Consider the following 17,519-nt stretch of genomic DNA (forward strand, 5'->3'; position numbering starts at 1 on the left):
TGTCAGAGGAGGGACTACAAGTTGGATAGAAAGAATTAAGAAAATACTTAGTTGTGGCTAGACCTTAAATTTTAATTGCTGAAACTGATTCTAATTTATTAAAATGTGCCATCCCCCCCCCCAACACTCACATCATTTTCAAAGGCCTTAGGATTCACTGTTTTCAAAAAAAATCATGGGGCAGCTAGGTGGCGCAGTGGATAGAGCACCGGCCCTGAATTCAGGAGGACCTGAGTTCAAATCCGGCCTCAGACACATAACACTTACCAGCTGTGTGACCCTGGGCAAGTCACTTAACCCCACTGCCTACCCAAAAAAAAAAAATCACATAAATTATTACAGTGTGTTTGTCATACTATCCAACACTGGGGTCTAGTCCCAAAAGGGGATGCCAGAAAGATGCTAATATTATACTGTTATAAAAACTACTGTACAATTTCAATTTTATTAGAGAAATTTTTACATGGTTAACATAATTCTCAGAAAGTCCCCTGACTATGTGTGTCTCACAGGGAATATGCTAAAACCATTATCTGTAATGCTTCCTTTGACAACTCTAACAGTCCTGTTCACATAAAAGGTCCTTGTCATGCATGTTGTGGAAATTAAAACCCTTATACACTCAAATATGTTAGACAGTGATCATGAGTCCCTGCAGTGGTTAATTTTAGCAAAAATCCTGAAATGACAGCTTTTTCAAACTCGAGTACAACTGGACTACCATTCTATGGTGTATGTATTCCCAAGCGATACACAAATGTCTACATAAATGACACAGGGTGCCAAGTTTTGTGCGATTTTTCAAAAAGAAACAAAATCCTGCTACAAAGGAGGAAATAAGTATAAGGGAAATGCTAGGTCTGCAAAGTACAAACATCTTACCAAGTTATGTTATTATAAAATGAGAAATAGGTATTTGCTATAAATCAAGGGGGGGAAACATCACTGAAAAATTTTAATAGTTTGCCAAATATACAGTTATTAGGATTATCTAAATATCACTTAAATTATAAAATTGGTATAGATGATTCTATAAAATCACGAACACAAGTTACATATCAACAAACCCTGCAGTCCAGTAATGGCCCCCAAAGCCCAACAGCATGAATTACAGTCAAACACATTTTTGAGGAGACATAATTTAGACATTGAAATCAAAGTGACTAAGACCAGACTAAGTACATTCATTCAAGTACAATCAATTGAGCTCTTCAGTTTTATAATCATCAGTCAATAACAAAACTTTAGGTGCAATTTCACATGTTCGCATACACTTTCCAGTCCAGTTCCCGGAATAATAAAGTGTCTTTGTGCACTCCATTTTCTTTTTATAAGCAGGTGCAATATACATTATAGAATATTTTACTTCATATTAAAACTGTTAATACATACTGCAGGTGAACACCATATTAAAACTCACTCTCAATAACTACAAAATTTCAAAGAAAAGACTTGAAAGCACGTTAATTACTATTTAAACACTTAAGTATGATCCCTCCTCAGGGAGTCTATCAAAATAATTGGGAATAACTGATTCTAACATTGACTCCAAAAAGAGGAGCCTTCAACCCTTCCAAAACACTAATAGTTTATGTTACAAGTTAGTCATTTTGCCTACATTTCAAAAAGAAATTTTATCCTCACCATTATATTCAAAGTATTTGCACTTTGAAAACATAGGATCAAGATCTAAAATAAATACCAGTACAATAATATTATTAAATTGTTCTATGTGAAAAAAATGTGTAGTATTTTGCTTGTGGCTATGTAATAGAATCGTACTTCACAGTAATTTTACTACATTTTTCTACTTTCTATCTCACTGAACGAACACTACAAGTGAAACGTACCATCTGGACAAGAAATAAGCAAACTTAAGGCCTTGAGATGTCATCAATCGTTATTACACAAACTCTGGGACTGAGTAGGGGTAATGCTGCTGTGTAACAGGAACACAAAATATTTCCAACTAGGTTTTAGAAGCCATCTCAACTCTAATACTAGATACATTTTGTATTTCACACAAATATGTTTAAAGACGATTTTTGAAAAATTCATATCCTCTAAGTATCAAACTAAATTTGGTCTCTGAAAATAATCATATTTTAAAAACATGACTTTCTCTTAGATGATGGCTAAGCTTTAATGTGACTTTTCACTTCTATTATCACATAAAGCTTTTCAGCTGATTCATGTTTTTGAAAATCTGACATTTTTTACATGCTAGCCTCCTGAAAACTCCATCCTGGGATGTCATAGATTCTATAAATAAAGTTACAAAGGTACCAAATCAAGGGTTGAAGGCGCTCCAGAGGGAAGGTTATTGTAAATCAATGTAAACAATTTGAAAAGCACACAAAATTTTAAATCAGAAAATGGCAAAAGTTTTGACAAAAGGCTACCATCAAAGTGATAGCAACTCTTTAAAATTGACTAGATCTCTGTTATTTGACAACAGATCTCTTAATGGTTCTACCTTCTTTCCTCCACTTTTTAAAATCTTTTTAAAAATATATTCCTAATACATAAAAAGAACTTTGCAAGTCAGCACCTGGGGTAATGCCAATCCTCTTAAACATTCACCTGTATCCCAGCTGTAGGTGAACCCACCCAGAGGTGAAAATATCTAACTCTGTTGAACGCAGTCTAAAACCTGAAAATGGTAAACTGGTAACGTGTAAAAAAAGAAAGAAAATTAAGATCTTTCTGTACATGAATAACAATTAACCAACACTGGGTTGAAAATACAAGCTCCATGTTAAAGCCATTTAATATGTAAGTTTTCATAGTTGGTTTTTTTGTAAAACTATTTAGATAAAATATTGAACATTTTTATAACTTCTTAATAGTCTGTGATTCAATCTGTAATTTCCATCCATATTAAAAATACCAATTAATGTAAATACTTTGTTATAAAAACTATTGTACAATTTCAATTTTATTAGAGAAACATTTACATACTTATGACAATTCTCAGAAACTCCTCTGAGGGGCTGCATTCACAGGGAATATGCTAAAACCAATATTTGTAATGCTTCCTTTCACAGATATGACAACCCTGTTAACATAAAAGGTCCTTGTCATACTTATTGCTTAAATTAAAACTCTTATACACTTAAATGTTTGATTAACTGTGAACATGAGTCCGCAAAGTGGTTAACTTTAGCACAAATCCCATCACAAATGATGATAGGTTTTGTTGTGGTAGCTTGTTTGTTTGTTTTTTAAACTTCAGGACAGCTGTTTAACCAGGTCTATTCCGATTCATGAAGTTACTAGATAAGGAAGGAACTTAAAAGGGGGGGACTTAGATGACAAAGATGTAAAAATGTAAACAAAAAGAATTAAACACTAATCCCATCCCTGAAAAAGATAGCTTAATTGCTTTGATGTAAAAATTGAATTTCACTAGCCAAAGATAGGATACTGATTTCATAAAAATATGCCTGAAATGACAGGTGAAAACAATTTTGGTATGCTTATTCCATACTCTACTGATCTAGAATGTGCAAAAAAAAAAGCCACAAATAACACAAATGTGTTAAACTCACAGTAGATATACAAATGCTATTCTATTTTTTTTTAAGTGAGGCAGCTGGGATTAAGTGACTTGCCCAAGGTCACACAGCTAGTACAGGTCAAGTGTTTGGTCTGAGGCCAGATTTGAACTCAGTTCCTCCTGACTTCGGGGCCAGTGCTTTACCCACTGCGCCACCTAGCTGCCCCTTACAAATGCTATTCTACACAAAGGTTCTTGCCATAGTTACATCAGACTTAAAATAATGTTAAATCTTCTGTGTTTCAGTTTTAATGAACTCATAATACTAATGGCTTTTCTTAAGGGGAAAAAGTGGCAATTTTCTTGGATTTAGTTTTTCTTTGCTTTTCTTTTTCAACCCAAAGATTTCACCTAATTCTGCTGGCTTCATGGTATATGCAGTACAAAACAGAGATTCTGGGAGTAAGGGAGGGGGCATGAGTGGTACCAGAACAAATAACAAAAGCCCAATTATTGCTATCAGAGGATTTGAGACCATTTCCCAAAACTGACTCCTAAACTGTATTTTTCTCTTGCTTATAAAATTATAAAATGAAACCAGATTTCAAAATGCTGTAGGATTTATTAAGGTATCAATCACAAAATGAACTCATATAGAGCAGCTCTATTTTTTCAGACTCAGGCATTTTGTATCTTGGTCTCTGAGAGTTAGGAAAGATCATTGCTATCATCCTCCACCCCCAACCTAAAGAAAGAAGGAAAAGTGAGAGAGAGACAGAGACAGAGATGGAGACGGAGACAGAGAGACTGAGGTTTATAAGCATAAATAACTGTCACCCTTACCAGTTGTTTAAAAAACTTTTCTCTTTTCAAAACTATCTATTGTGAGGAAGGGCCAAAAAAACAACCAACAGTCAAGCAAATATTTTCCTGGAACATGGCAGATTTAGAAATGAATCAAAATACAAAAAGTATGTGGACTGCAACAGAAAAGATTAAAAAAAAATCCCAACTATCATCAGCGTTTCCCCTTCAACTCAGTCTATGCCTTAAAGACAAAGAAGCCACGTGGTTCTGACTGATTTTCGACCAACCCTGACTACACAGTCTGCAAGGTACAAGCTGACTCTGAAGCCAGAACTCAGATGTGCTCTGCCTCATGTTTTCACCTTTAAGCAAAACTGAAACTAAACTCAAATGAACTCCCAATGACATTTTTCCATTATGAACTAGTCTTTCAAATCATGACTGACTTGACTAGAACCAAAAGAATGCAACAAAACGTAGCCCTACCCCTACCAAAAATGAAGGTGAAAAAAGTTTCAGGTACACAATTTCCAAAAAAGATTATGGCATCATGAAAGTTTTTTGTTCTTGTTCACTTACAGCAAATACTTAAGAATCCAACTTTTCAATCGATATAAAAATACCTAAGAATGTGTGCAAAGCGGCATCTTCCCTCAAAAAATTCAATTCTAAAGGTGAAAGTCATCATGAGATGTGTTCTGAAATATAAGACTATATATACTTATAATTAAACTCTACTGGCTTGAATAACAATAAAGTAGAAAGTTGGATTTTATGAAAAAAGCACTGAATCCTATTATAAGACATTGAAGGAAAAAAAGTCTACTCTGAATAATCAGTCATATTAATGACAGCTGTTCTTGCTTATGAAAACTGAGACATTACTTTAGTACCACGGTTTCTCTCAAACAAATGGTGGTAAAACGAAATGGCATCTAAGAGTAAAAACACCATTAAAATAAAAAACTTACAAAGGGCAGAACTTCAATCCTCCATAGAGTAAGAGTTTGGATTCTCTCAGAGAAGAAAGCTGTAAAAATGTATTCATCTCTGAAATGTAAGACTTTCTTAAAAGAGAAAAATATTTTTCTTTTTCACTTGGGGCAATAACAATTAATTCCCTTCAGATTCCAAGCCATTTTTTAGGGAGTCTGCTGTTATCTTTCAAATAAACTATTTTGGAAATAAAGGGGATTATCTTTTTAAAATGCAACAAGAATATTATCCACTTTGAGAAAGAAGCACCTTAGCACCTGTGACTGGCTGGTCTGAACACGGAAGAGAGAATCTAGACTTCGTCGTTGTTACTTCTTCATCAACTCAGACTTCCTCAGCTCGGTAACTTGGTCTGGGGCCACAGATGAGGTTGAGGGTATCAACCTGTCCCTTCTACACTTCGGTGTGTTTCCTACTCACTATGGCTCAATGGCAAGGCTGGGTGGACAGGGATGCACTGATGATTCGCTACAGGAAGCTAAAACCCAATCCTTCAAACCCAAGAGTTTTTATTTAACTCAGGCCGAGAGGCACAGACCAAGTCATGCACCACCACATCCCCTGCTTAACATTTCCTATGTCTTCTTCTCTGTTCATAGTCTTCTAATGAACAACTATTAATGAGTTTTCCTGAGTAAGAGTATAAAAAAGTGAACCCTTCTACCAAAAAGTACAAAGACAAATAAAATGTAGTTGAATCACAATACAAATCTGTTACATAACATTACAAGGGCAGAGATCCATTGCTGCTCTTCATTATCATTGGCCCCATAAAAAGAACGTAGCAAAGAATTTAATTATCTAAAATATTTTGCAGTACAGTAATTAGATGTTTGAGCCCATAAACATATCCCTCATCCTTCGTGTTGCTAGGAAACACATGAGCAAAGTCGATCATGCGCACTTCCACATCTGCACTACCAGGGAGCTCTGCGGGACGGTGGTAGAAGACTTTTTCCAGTTGAGAGAGAACGTTGCCGTTCAAGTGTTCCTGTGACATACAATTGCTGCTTTTCCATATGTTGCCTTGCTCCCTATTTTCAACTTTCAATGAAGTCTGACCATGACGATTCTTGGAATATGCTTCTCTATGACGCATGTACACTTTGCCTACAGAGGTCCCCACTTTTCCATTCTCTGCAGAACTCAGTAAGTGAATGTTGTTGTTATATTCAAGCACGCCGGCATCTGGCAGCTGTCCTTTGGCCCAAAAGGTCCTCTCTGCTGAAGGTCCATCACTCAATCTGTTAGCTGCTGGCAGAGAGGAGCCTTCATAAACAAACAGTAAGGAACTGGCAAAAAAGTTCAGTTGATTCTGGCTTTCAAACCACTGAAGAATTTTCTCAATCTTCTGAATGCTGGCAGCAATTGCATCTTTTCTCAAACAGTAACCATTATGAAAAAATCTGGCCACTCCTACCAAGAGGAAAACAAGATCATTACAGGGAAACGATAAACAAAGCTATTGATCACTTTTTAGAGGAGTCTCCTCACATATCACCGAGAACTCTATCGACATTCCTCCCTTTTCTGCTCCCTTCCTTTTGAGGGAGAACAATACGAACAACATTCAAACATGGTTTTCTATTTTAGAGTATTTTGTGCAAAGGGGAAATGTCAGAATCCCAGCCACACAAAATACAGGCAAAGAGGTTGAACACAGAAACAGCTCCATTCACAATCTTTCAACTGTCTTCCTATCCTAGAGGACTTCATCTCAATCATCATTATGAGAAACTCTATAAGGGATATTTCTCCAGTACAATGAGTGAAGGTCAGTAGCTTATTTCACATTTAGAAGAAACTAAAATCCCTACTTTTTAGTATCTAGTCATCCAAATCTAATTCAAATGAAAAGAATGTAAAAGCCAGTCAGTATCTTTGCGCCTCAGCACTCAATGTGGTACCTGGTACATGGCTGACATTTAATAAATGCTTGTAGATGGAGTTAACATTCCAGATATTTCCATCTTTATTTTTATTCTAACTAAACCAACACTACGTATTCATGAAGGGTCAGCTAACTTTCAAGGGTTGTTTAGGGCCTGTGCAGTATTTGAAGTCAGGACTCAGTAGGTCATTCATAACCCATGGTTAAAGATTTTTACGGTTCCCTTTCCATGCCCGTTAGGGATTCAAGGGGCACACAGTGCTCATCATTAACTTAGACTAAGTAGCTCCTGTATTCTAAAACATGAACTATTCAAATAACAAGCATAGAATATTGGCTATTTAGCTTGGAGGATTATTTTAACCAACGATTGTAACAGAAGCTAGTCTGAATATTATGCTGAATATATTATTATTGCAGTACAAAGGAAAAAAATGTAGTCAAACATACCAAGCAAGATTCTTACTTCTAAGGTCATAGGTATGGATATGTGTTTCCTGCACACACAAGAAAAATTCTTACAAAAACGCCTTCAAACTCTACACATTTTTCTTAGGCTTGGCTACAATTGAAATCTCAACAAAATTTATCAGGAAATCTACATATGCATAACATTTTTTTTGCCACAAAATCTTTACGTACATATCTTGCAAACACAACTTTCTATCTTAAAAAACAAAACAAAACACCTTTAACTTCATTGACACTAGAAGGTGGGCGGGGCAGGGGGGAGAGAACCCCCTTAAGATACTTTTACCATATGGTTCCTCCACTCTAAAGTCCTACTCTGGTTCACCATTGTAGTATAGTTGGAACCCAGGGCTCCAAAAGGTGATGCCCATGACGCACAAGCTCTAGTAGGCCCTACCCAATTTGAGAAAGGCTTCAAGTAATAGACCCAATGAAGCCTGCATTTCTGTTGGGCAAGGTTAGTTGAAAAGATTATTTACCAAGTTGGCTAAAGGGTGAAAGTCTTTCAGCCACAAAAACTCCTGAAAATTGTGTGTCAATTTTCAGTGGAGGAAGTACCTACCCCCAACAAGAAAATCTGCTTAAAACATCTTAAAGTACATTAGAAGTGTCCTCACTAAATATGATGATTATTGGTTTAGAGCTAATAGAAACTTTAGCAGTCACCTGGTGAAATGCCCTCATTTTCTCTTGGCCAAGGTCTTACAGCAATTAAAAACAGCAGAGCTGGTATTTAAACCTCTACCCTTCTTATTCAATTCTCCCATTCACTACCCATTCCATGTTTTATTTTTGAAAGTCTCACACTCATCTGCTGTAAACTCATCTTGACAATAACTTCTAACTCCCACCTGAGCAGGGATAATACAGTAAAGTAGCTTCAAAAATATTGGGAATATCACGTGACCAAATTTCTGGCATTCACCTGAGTCTATAATCCCATCAATTGGCCTTTCATTGTGGCTACACCCAATCTCCCCTCCTTTGTCTTACCTCCCAGTGGCCTCCGCCATTTCCCAACCTTAATCCTAGCTAGGCTCAATCTTCCCTTGACCACCAGTGGTCCAGGTCCCAAGAGTTCTGTTCATCCCAGCTTACTGGCCACTCCCATTCAGATCTTCCTTAGACCCCTCCTCCAGTCACCCCAAACTACTTGGCCACTCCTACATCCCTCCCACAGTCTTTCTGTATATAAGGCCCATTTTGTCTCCATTAAGGTGCTTAGATTCTTAAAATCTAGCTACTACTCAGATTGTTATAATCTAGCCAATAGCTCACAGATGCTCAGACTCCTTAAGAGTCTGCCCAACATGACCAATGTTCTAATAAACCCTATTTTTGGCTGAAAAAAAAATTGGGATATCATAAAATCCAATTAAATCATAGACAACCTCCCCCCCCTTACCGTCTTTGATTGTTTCTTTAGTTAAACTTCTTCCATAGTGCTGGTTCTGTGTCTCATAACTATCAGAATGGGCATGATAAACCTGCCAGGAAAAAAAAAATGAGAGCATACACATTTTAGGAATAAATATTTTTGGAGTTCTCAATCATAAACAGCTAAACTCCACTCCATGTGAAGGGGTGAACATCATTCTCCAGCGCTTTGAGTATAATGAATAATTTCAAAGGTTACACAAGGCTGGGAGGCCAATCAGGAGGCTACTGCACAGCTGAGAGGTGATGAGGGCCTGAAATTTGGTGTCAGTGTGAGTGGAGAGAAGGGGGGATGGAAGTGAGATGCATTATGGGAATGGCTATGTGGGGTAAGGAAAAGTGAGGAATCAAAGATGGCACCAAGGTTACAAGTACACCACTAAGAATGCCTCAAAGGATAAAGAGTATCAACAATAAGAGAAAATTCTGGAAGAGGAATGAGTTTGGGGGAGAAAATAATGTGGTAAGATCTGCAATAAAGGTCACAACCATCATAATCACGCTGGCGCCTACTATAAGACAGGCAGTCCTGCCCAAAACAACAAAGGGAGTTGTAGGGATCCTACCCACTAACTGCTGTCCTGATGCAGAGCCTGCTCTCCAAGGAGCCCCTCTAGCTGCCATGAGGGAGTAACACAGGGATGGGGTGGGAGGTCTTCCCAAAGGCACTGACCATCTAGGCAGGGCCATAACTACCATCAGAGGCTGTGCTAGCTTAGAAAGGAAGAGGCTGAGAGTCTGCATGGAGAGTTAAGGGTAGGTATAAGAACAAGCTTCACAACTGGCATAACACGGAGCAGAAGACTCCACTCATCTTCCCACCCTGTGACCAGGCAAACTGCAGCACTACCTGAATGTGACTTTCCATCTTTTCTCTTGTCTCCATGCATTTACACCAGCTGCCTACCTCGCTACTCTTCACCCCTTCAAAACATGCGAGCACATGCGTGCACATGCATGTACGCACACACACACACACATGCACACGCACACGCGCACACACCTTATTTCTGCCCCTCCAAATCCTTATTTTCCTTAAAGGCAACCCAGATGTCACACCCTCCACAAAGACATGGGTGATGACTGTCATTGTCCCCACCTCTTTACCCCCATTGGTTCACATCTCTCCCCCACTGATCTCTCCTGAGCATTCAATCCGACAAGCGTTTGTTTAAGCACTCAGTGTGGTGCCAGGCGCTCAGGCATGGCATGGAAAGAGGGGACAAGCGTTTGTTTAAGCGCTCACTGTGCATGCTCAGGCATGGCATGGAAAGAGGTGACAAGCGTTTGCTGCACTGAATATTAGTTGTGAAAAGGGACCTAAGAGGTCATCCAGTCCAACTTTCTCATTTTACAGGTGAGAACACTGAGGCCCCAACTGGGCTGGATCTGGAGGCAGAGGATCTGGCTGGGCACCTGGCACTGTGACCTGTATATCCTTGGGTAAGGGCCTTGGTCTCCGCAGTGTGAGACACTGCAGACTCCTCTTCTCTCCTAGGTTTTTCATCTCATCTGGGTCTTCTCCAGTCTCCTTTTGTGAAAGCCTATTTCTAGCACTCCCCAATAGCAGAGGCTCCCCAAACCTTCGTCCTAGGCCCTCTGCTCTCCTCCCTTTACATTCTCTCCCCTGGTGACTTCATCAGCTTTTGGAGTTTAGGATGCTTTGATCCCAGACTGATACCTCCAGGGCTAGTCCCAAGAGCTCCAGTCCCACATCACCAACTGCCTATCAAACATTCAAACTGGATGCTGCATAAATACCTCCAAGTCAACATTTCCAAAACAGAACTCATCTTTCTTTCTGAACTCCCCTCTTTGTCGAGAGGACACCACTATCACTTCTAATCACCTAAGATCACATACTCTGGGATCCAGGGTCCCTGGCCTCTTGACTGCTGCACACACAAGACACTTCCACCTCTTGCTCCGGGCATTCTCTCCCTCCTTGACTCCACCTGGCAGCTTCCCTGGCTTCCTTTAAGTCCCAACGAAAATCCTAATCCCTCTTGAATTCTAGTGCCTTCTCTCTCTTAAGGATTTCCAAGTTATCCTGTACAAAGCTTCTTTTATACATATTTGTTTGCCTGTTGTCTCCCTCATTACACTGTAAGCTCCTTGAGGACAGGGGCTGTCTGTTGCCTTTTTCCTACCCCCAGTGCTTTAGCACAGTGCCTCACACACAGTAGGTGCTTAGTAAAAGATTACTAATTGATTAAATAATCCTCTACTCGCCTACATTGCTGCCCAACTGTCTGAATCCTACACCTCTCCACCTCTTTCTATAACTTTTCTCCACTAAAATGGCATCCCTTCCTTCATGCCCTTATCACCTGTTCCCTGGATGATTAGAATCACCAGTGCTCTTTACACTATACCACCATACTGCCTCAAAGCACAGGCCCATCATGTTTCAGAAGTGGAAGAGACCTTTGAGACCACCACGCCCATTTACATAGAGCTCGAAGGTTTACAAAGAACATTACAGGCTACTCATCTAACCCTCCTAACAGTCCTGTTCAATCGCTACCGATTCAAAGTGTTATTAAGCTCATTTTACAAATGAGGTAACTGTGGCTCAAGGGATTTAAGAAATCTGGCCACGGTCACATACCTACTAAGTGCTACGAGTCTGGTTCAGTACAACTCTTGTCATATTATAAATGAAGAAAAAGGAGGCTCAGTCAGAGAAGTAAAATCGGTTAACAGTACAGAGAAGCTTCCTAGGTTAAGTCTTAATATGTCAATGGTTTTATTTGAAGTATTATAAGCTCCCCAAAATGTCAAGAACAGTAAAATTAAAATATTTAACAAAATACATTCCAAAATAAAATATAATTTTGTAGGTGGTATCATTACCAAAGTATACCTTCAGTTACATTTTTTTCTTTTAAAAGGTACATTTCCTATAACTGTAGGCAATATAAAATACTGGGGAATCTACTTGCCAAGACAAACCCAGGAACTATATGAACACAATCACAAAACATCTTTCATACAAAGTCAGATCTAAACAAGTGGGAAAATATTAATTGCCCGTAGGCAGGCTGAGTCAATGTAATAAAAATGACAATTCTACAGAACTTAACTTATTTTATTAAGCGCCATACCAATCAAAGTACCAAAAATCTTTTATAGAGCTAGAAAAAAATCATTTAAAAAATGCATCTGGAAGAACAAAAGTCAAGAAAATCAAGTAAATTAATGAAAACAAATGTGAAGGAAGGTAGTAGCCTAGCCGTGAGAGATCTCAAATCAAAATTATTTTGGTACTAGCTAAGAAATCGAGTGGAAGATCAGTGAAACAGATTAGGTATACAAGACACAGTAGTAGATGACCACAGTGTTCTAGTGTTTGATAAACCCAAAGACAACAGCTTCTGGGACAAGAATTCACTATTTAACAAAACTGCTGGGAACTGGAAAACACTATGGCAGAAACTAGGTATAGACCAACATCTCATACCACGTACCAAGAGAAAGACAAAATGGGCACATGGTTCCAACATAATGGGTGACACCATAAGCAAATTAGGAGAGGAAGGAATAATTTACTTTCCAGCTGTAAAGAAGAAAAGAATTCATGAGCAGAACCAGAAGAACACTGTATACAGTAACAGCAAAATCATACGATGATCAGCTGTGAGCGACTTAACTACTCTCAGCAATGTAACAATCGAATAGGATTCCAAAGGACTTAGGATGATTATCCTCCCCTAAGGAAAGAACACATGAAGTCTGAATACAGGGCAAAGTACACCTTTTTGTGATTTCTTTTTGGTCTGTGTTTTCTTTCAAAACATGACTAATACGAAAATGTGTTTTGCATGATTGCATACGTATAACCTGTATCAAATCATTTAACAGTCTCAGGGAAGCACCCAAACGTGCTTCCCAAGGATTTACTAAATCAGACTCCACCTAGATTAAAAGTTATTCTACGGGTCAAAAATTATTTAGGAATCAACAAGTGAATTTCTCTTCTATGAAACAGTAATGACAAAAAAAAAAAAAGAGAGAGCGCAAACATGGTAGCTAAACGTTCTATTTTACAATGATCACAGTGGGAAGCACAGGCCCTGGATGAGAATTCTGGCTCTGTAATTTGCTATCTGTGTGATTTTTCAACAGGTTACTTTAACTCTCAAAGACTGTTCTTTTATCCAAAAATTGAGGAGGTTGGGCTATATAATAATATAAAAACAACAGCTAAAATTTCTGTAGTTCTTTCAGGTTTGCAAAGCCCTTTACATATCATTTGAGCCTTACACCAACACTGAGAGATAGTTACTATTCTGATCTCCATTTTACAGATGAGGAAACTGAAGCGGAAGTGAAATGCCTTGCCAGGGACACACAGCTAAGAGGTGTCCGAGACTGGATCTGAACTCAGATCTTTCTGACTCTAGGCCCAGCATTCTAGCCACTGTACCACCAACCTCAAAGGTCCTTTCCAGCCCTAAATATTAAAATCTTTTGAACTCTCTGGGCTTCTGTAAAAGGTGGAACTAGGCCTCTTCTTCCAAGTCTACCTTTCTTTGAACCTACAAATCCTATAAAAGAAGATTGAATATAATACAATACAGTATAAATTTGGAGAAATAATTGGATATTGGTAATTTTACCTTCATATTTGACTTCTCTTTTTATGACATATTTAGTTGTGGTATATATACATTTTACATGCAAATTTCAAAGTACAATTTTCTAGTTCCATCCAATTTATCTGAAACTCAGTCAATAAGCATTTATTATGTATTTATTTACCATGTGACACATACAAGGAGGGCTAAGTGAGGAGGCTACAAAGACAAAGAAATGAGAATATTCATTCATTAATACGTTGTGAAAACAGCCTCTTATGAAGGACAAATCATTATTTTCTAAATATATACATTTGGGAATACTGGATGTCGTTTATAATCCATAGAGCTACATATACAAATTTAACCAGTGAGGGCTATTTAGAATCAATCATTTTATCTGAGATTTTCCATAGTTATTCCCCAGTCAAAAGAATGTTTTTGCCACCGTAAGTAGAAATAGGTTGTTTGAAATCACTTCAGCATCATAATCTTAGTTTGCTGCAATTACACTTTGGATAGACCCAGTCTACGTTTCAGATAAACTGCACCATCTGCCATCCATCCCCTGTGGACACCCCCTACTTCAATGTCTTTGTTCACACTGTCCCCTTTATCTCCCCTCCCCTCTTTGCTCAGCTAGCCCTCACTCACTCCTTGCAGCTGAAATCCCACAGATCCATTAGTACCAAGAAGCCCACGAGCTCACTGGCAAAGTCAATGATCATGACAATGATACGTCAATGAGATGGTAGGGGTTTGCAGCAGGGATGTCTCTATGAATCACTGAAAAGAGGAGACTGTTAGCTACTGATCTACCTGAGAATTACCAACCTTTAAGTTAACTGTCTCTAACATAAAAGTAGAATCACATTATTACAAATTCCTATCAGATCCAAAAGACAGAATTCCACCCCAAATCTACCTCTACTGTTACAGACTCTGTATAACTAAACTCAACACAACAGGCATTAGGAGTTGGCATTAAGTTAAACACAAGCTGGCAAATGCTGGAGAAAAACATAACCAAACAGTATGAGATAGATAAGCCTCAACGGAGACCAAGCCATGGCTTCCTCTCCGATACGTTAGGGAAAATCTGTTCTAGATCTTGTTACCAACGGTGCAGAGTCCAATAACAGACTTGACAATCTGGGGGGCTGCTCCGACAGTTCACGGAGTCCTGAACTAAACCCAAGTTTCAGACTTAAACATGGAGCAGAACACAAATCAATAGGCATCCCCCTAAACAAGGCAGTCTTCAGAAGAGCTTGGTGAGAGTTCCATTTAATCGAGTGTCTGTTCGCCTCTTTATGAGACTTACCTATTTGATCCCTGGAGGTTTGTTCGACTGAAATTCCATTCATTGCTACTGTTTTCCACTGAAGCCACTCCAAAACTACACTTTGAAAACCTTTCTAAAATCTATCCTATTTGTTATCTGTGGGACATTCTTTGTATTTTTTATTAACAAAGTTTGAAATGTATGCCCACATTCATTTCATCATATTCCTTTTGTCTGATATTTAGACAGTTCTTCTTTATATCTGGAGTACCCAATGTGTACACTGTGATTGACCATGGTCTGTGATTGACAGCAATACCTTCCCCCTATGACTCACAGCTTTTGAAATGCCAGTGTACAAGTAGGGGGATGCCTATAGCTTGGTGACATGTGGGAATTTCTTAAAGGGAAGGCAGTGCTAGAAGTTACAATCTGATCTTCAGGTACCAGTATGACTGGGCTATCATCTCCAATTCAGCACAGGGAACATCCGAGTCTGATTCAAAAAGGTCTTTAAGAAAACACAGCTCAGGATGGAATGAAATCATGGCATCAGCTTCACATGAAGAAAAAGCATGGCTTCTCCTCACAGATACAAAGATGGTGACTCCTATTTTGGGTTCCTTTATATACAATGCTGCCCTCTTTCAACAGCATTTATAACCTAGAAGCACTACACCCACATGAAAGGATTCTTATAATGAGGTCCTTAACTTATTACAACGTAGACCAAGTTCACCCATTTTATTTTATTTTAGCTTTAAGCATTGATATATCCTCCCTTTAAATTCCTGCCACTTCCAGAACTGTGAGTTCATAGTTAGTCAAATATTTTCTCCATTTTTTCCTCAAATATGCCAAGGAGGCTCCTTTTCATGACCAAAACTTTGGCAATTTCACTGTCAATACGAGGTAAATAAATAAGAGAAACAGAAATGTGTTAGACTGTTAATCTGAATCCAACAAATATGTCTTACCCTCATGCCAAGCACCAAGAACCCAATCTCTTCCATTAATGGGTACTTGCTGACCTGCTGCTGAATCTTCTCAGAAGAGGCGAATGGATCATAGCTTTTCCGCCCTATTTTTACATCCATTATACAGGGCTTGTTAAATTTATGCGTCACATCTTCCAGTTTTAGGTATAAATCTGTTTTTTTAAAAACAAATTTTAGTTAGCAATGCACAAACTTTTTTTTTTCACTACATAAATGATGTTGAAGGGAAAAACAAGAAAAAAGTATGTACTGAAATTAATGAGAAACCATTCAAGCATGATGGGGCAGCTAGGTGGTGCCATGGTGCACAGAGCACCAAGCCTGGAGTCAGGAAGACCTGAGTTCAAATGTGACTTCAGACACTTACTAGCTGTATGACCCTGGGCAAGTCACTTTAACCGGTTTGCCTCAGTTTCCTCCTCTGTAAAATCAGCTGCACAAGGAAATGGCAAACCACTCTAGTGTTTCTGCCAAGAAAACCCCACATGGGGTCATGAAGAGTCAGACACAACTAAAGACCTAACAACAACAATCAGGTACACAAGCCTAAACTCCCCAAACCCTGGTTTTGCACTGCACACGCACGCCAGCAGGTCTAGTCAGGAACAGCACACTCAGAAGCTGGCCGTCTGCCAGGAATGGATGAAAATCACGTTCAGCCACAAGTGAAAAGCACCCCGCAGCCTGCATGGCTGCAAAAGACACTGACAGCTTCATGTGAAGGCTACAAGATCATTGAAAAAGCTGTTGCTAGGCACATCCCCTGGCAAATCCACTGAAACCATCCAGGCACCTAGGTTTTAGCACAGGATTTTAACGGTTCTGTGACAGGCACCAGGGACCCTAGCTACCCATATACTACACAGATCTCTCAAGAATACAGAATCTAATGGGGCGGAGGAAAGAGATGTAAAAAAGCCAATGTGATGGAAAAGAAAATGTACTAAGTGAGAAAGGCCCAGGCAACGTAAGAATGAAATGTCTTACCTCTTTCTGAGGAGGAAAGGGGAATGTTTCAGAGAAAGTAACACATGAGTTAGATGGGCCTCAAAGAAAGAGAAGAAGAGGGAGGGGTTCATACCAGATACAGGAAGAAAAGAAGAAAAGTCACAGAGACAGGAAAACGGGGGAAGAGAACAGGGGCAGTAAGCTGTCTATTTCACCTAGAACACAGAATTTGACAAGGACTAATATGAGGTGAGGCTGGAAAAGTTTATTAGAAGCAGACTGTGAGACACCCTGAATTCTGGATTAAGGACTGATACTATATTCATTAGACAACAGGGAGCCATCGAAGGCTTCTGAGCAGAAGAATGACATAACTGGAGCAGCGCACGAGGAAAAGCATTTTGGCAGCAACGTAAAGGGTGAGCTGGTAAAGGGAGAAACTGGAGAGAATAAGTTCAGTTAAGATACTATTGTAATAGAAAGATACTGCTTATTTAGTAGATTTATTAGACTATTTATTTAACGGATAAGACACTGTTATAACAGTCTAGGTGAAATCAGAGAATCATAGCATTTGGAGCCGGAAAGTACCCTAGAGATTATCTAA

The 17,519-nt window shown here is 38.8% G+C and overlaps 1 protein-coding gene across 1 annotated transcript in view; it reads right to left on the bottom strand.

Annotated features, from left to right (window-relative positions):
- Positions 1-426: 426 nt before the first annotated feature.
- The window catches only part of IPMK (inositol polyphosphate multikinase), an 89,671-nt gene continuing 72,578 nt past the window's right edge, over positions 427-17,519 (bottom strand). Inside the window, exons 4-6 of the mRNA XM_020998222.2 lie at positions 15,944-16,116; positions 9,070-9,151; positions 427-6,718 (exon numbers count right to left, since the gene is read on the bottom strand). Coding sequence (XP_020853881.1) covers positions 6,096-6,718; positions 9,070-9,151; positions 15,944-16,116 — 878 coding nt within the window. The 3' untranslated portion in view covers positions 427-6,095. The remainder of the gene's footprint in view (positions 6,719-9,069; positions 9,152-15,943; positions 16,117-17,519) is intronic.

Source organism: Phascolarctos cinereus, unplaced genomic scaffold (genome assembly GCF_003287225.1).
Source record: "Phascolarctos cinereus isolate Bilbo 61053 unplaced genomic scaffold, phaCin_HiC Scaffold_3;HRSCAF=262, whole genome shotgun sequence".
Lineage (NCBI taxonomy): Eukaryota > Metazoa > Chordata > Mammalia > Diprotodontia > Phascolarctidae > Phascolarctos > Phascolarctos cinereus.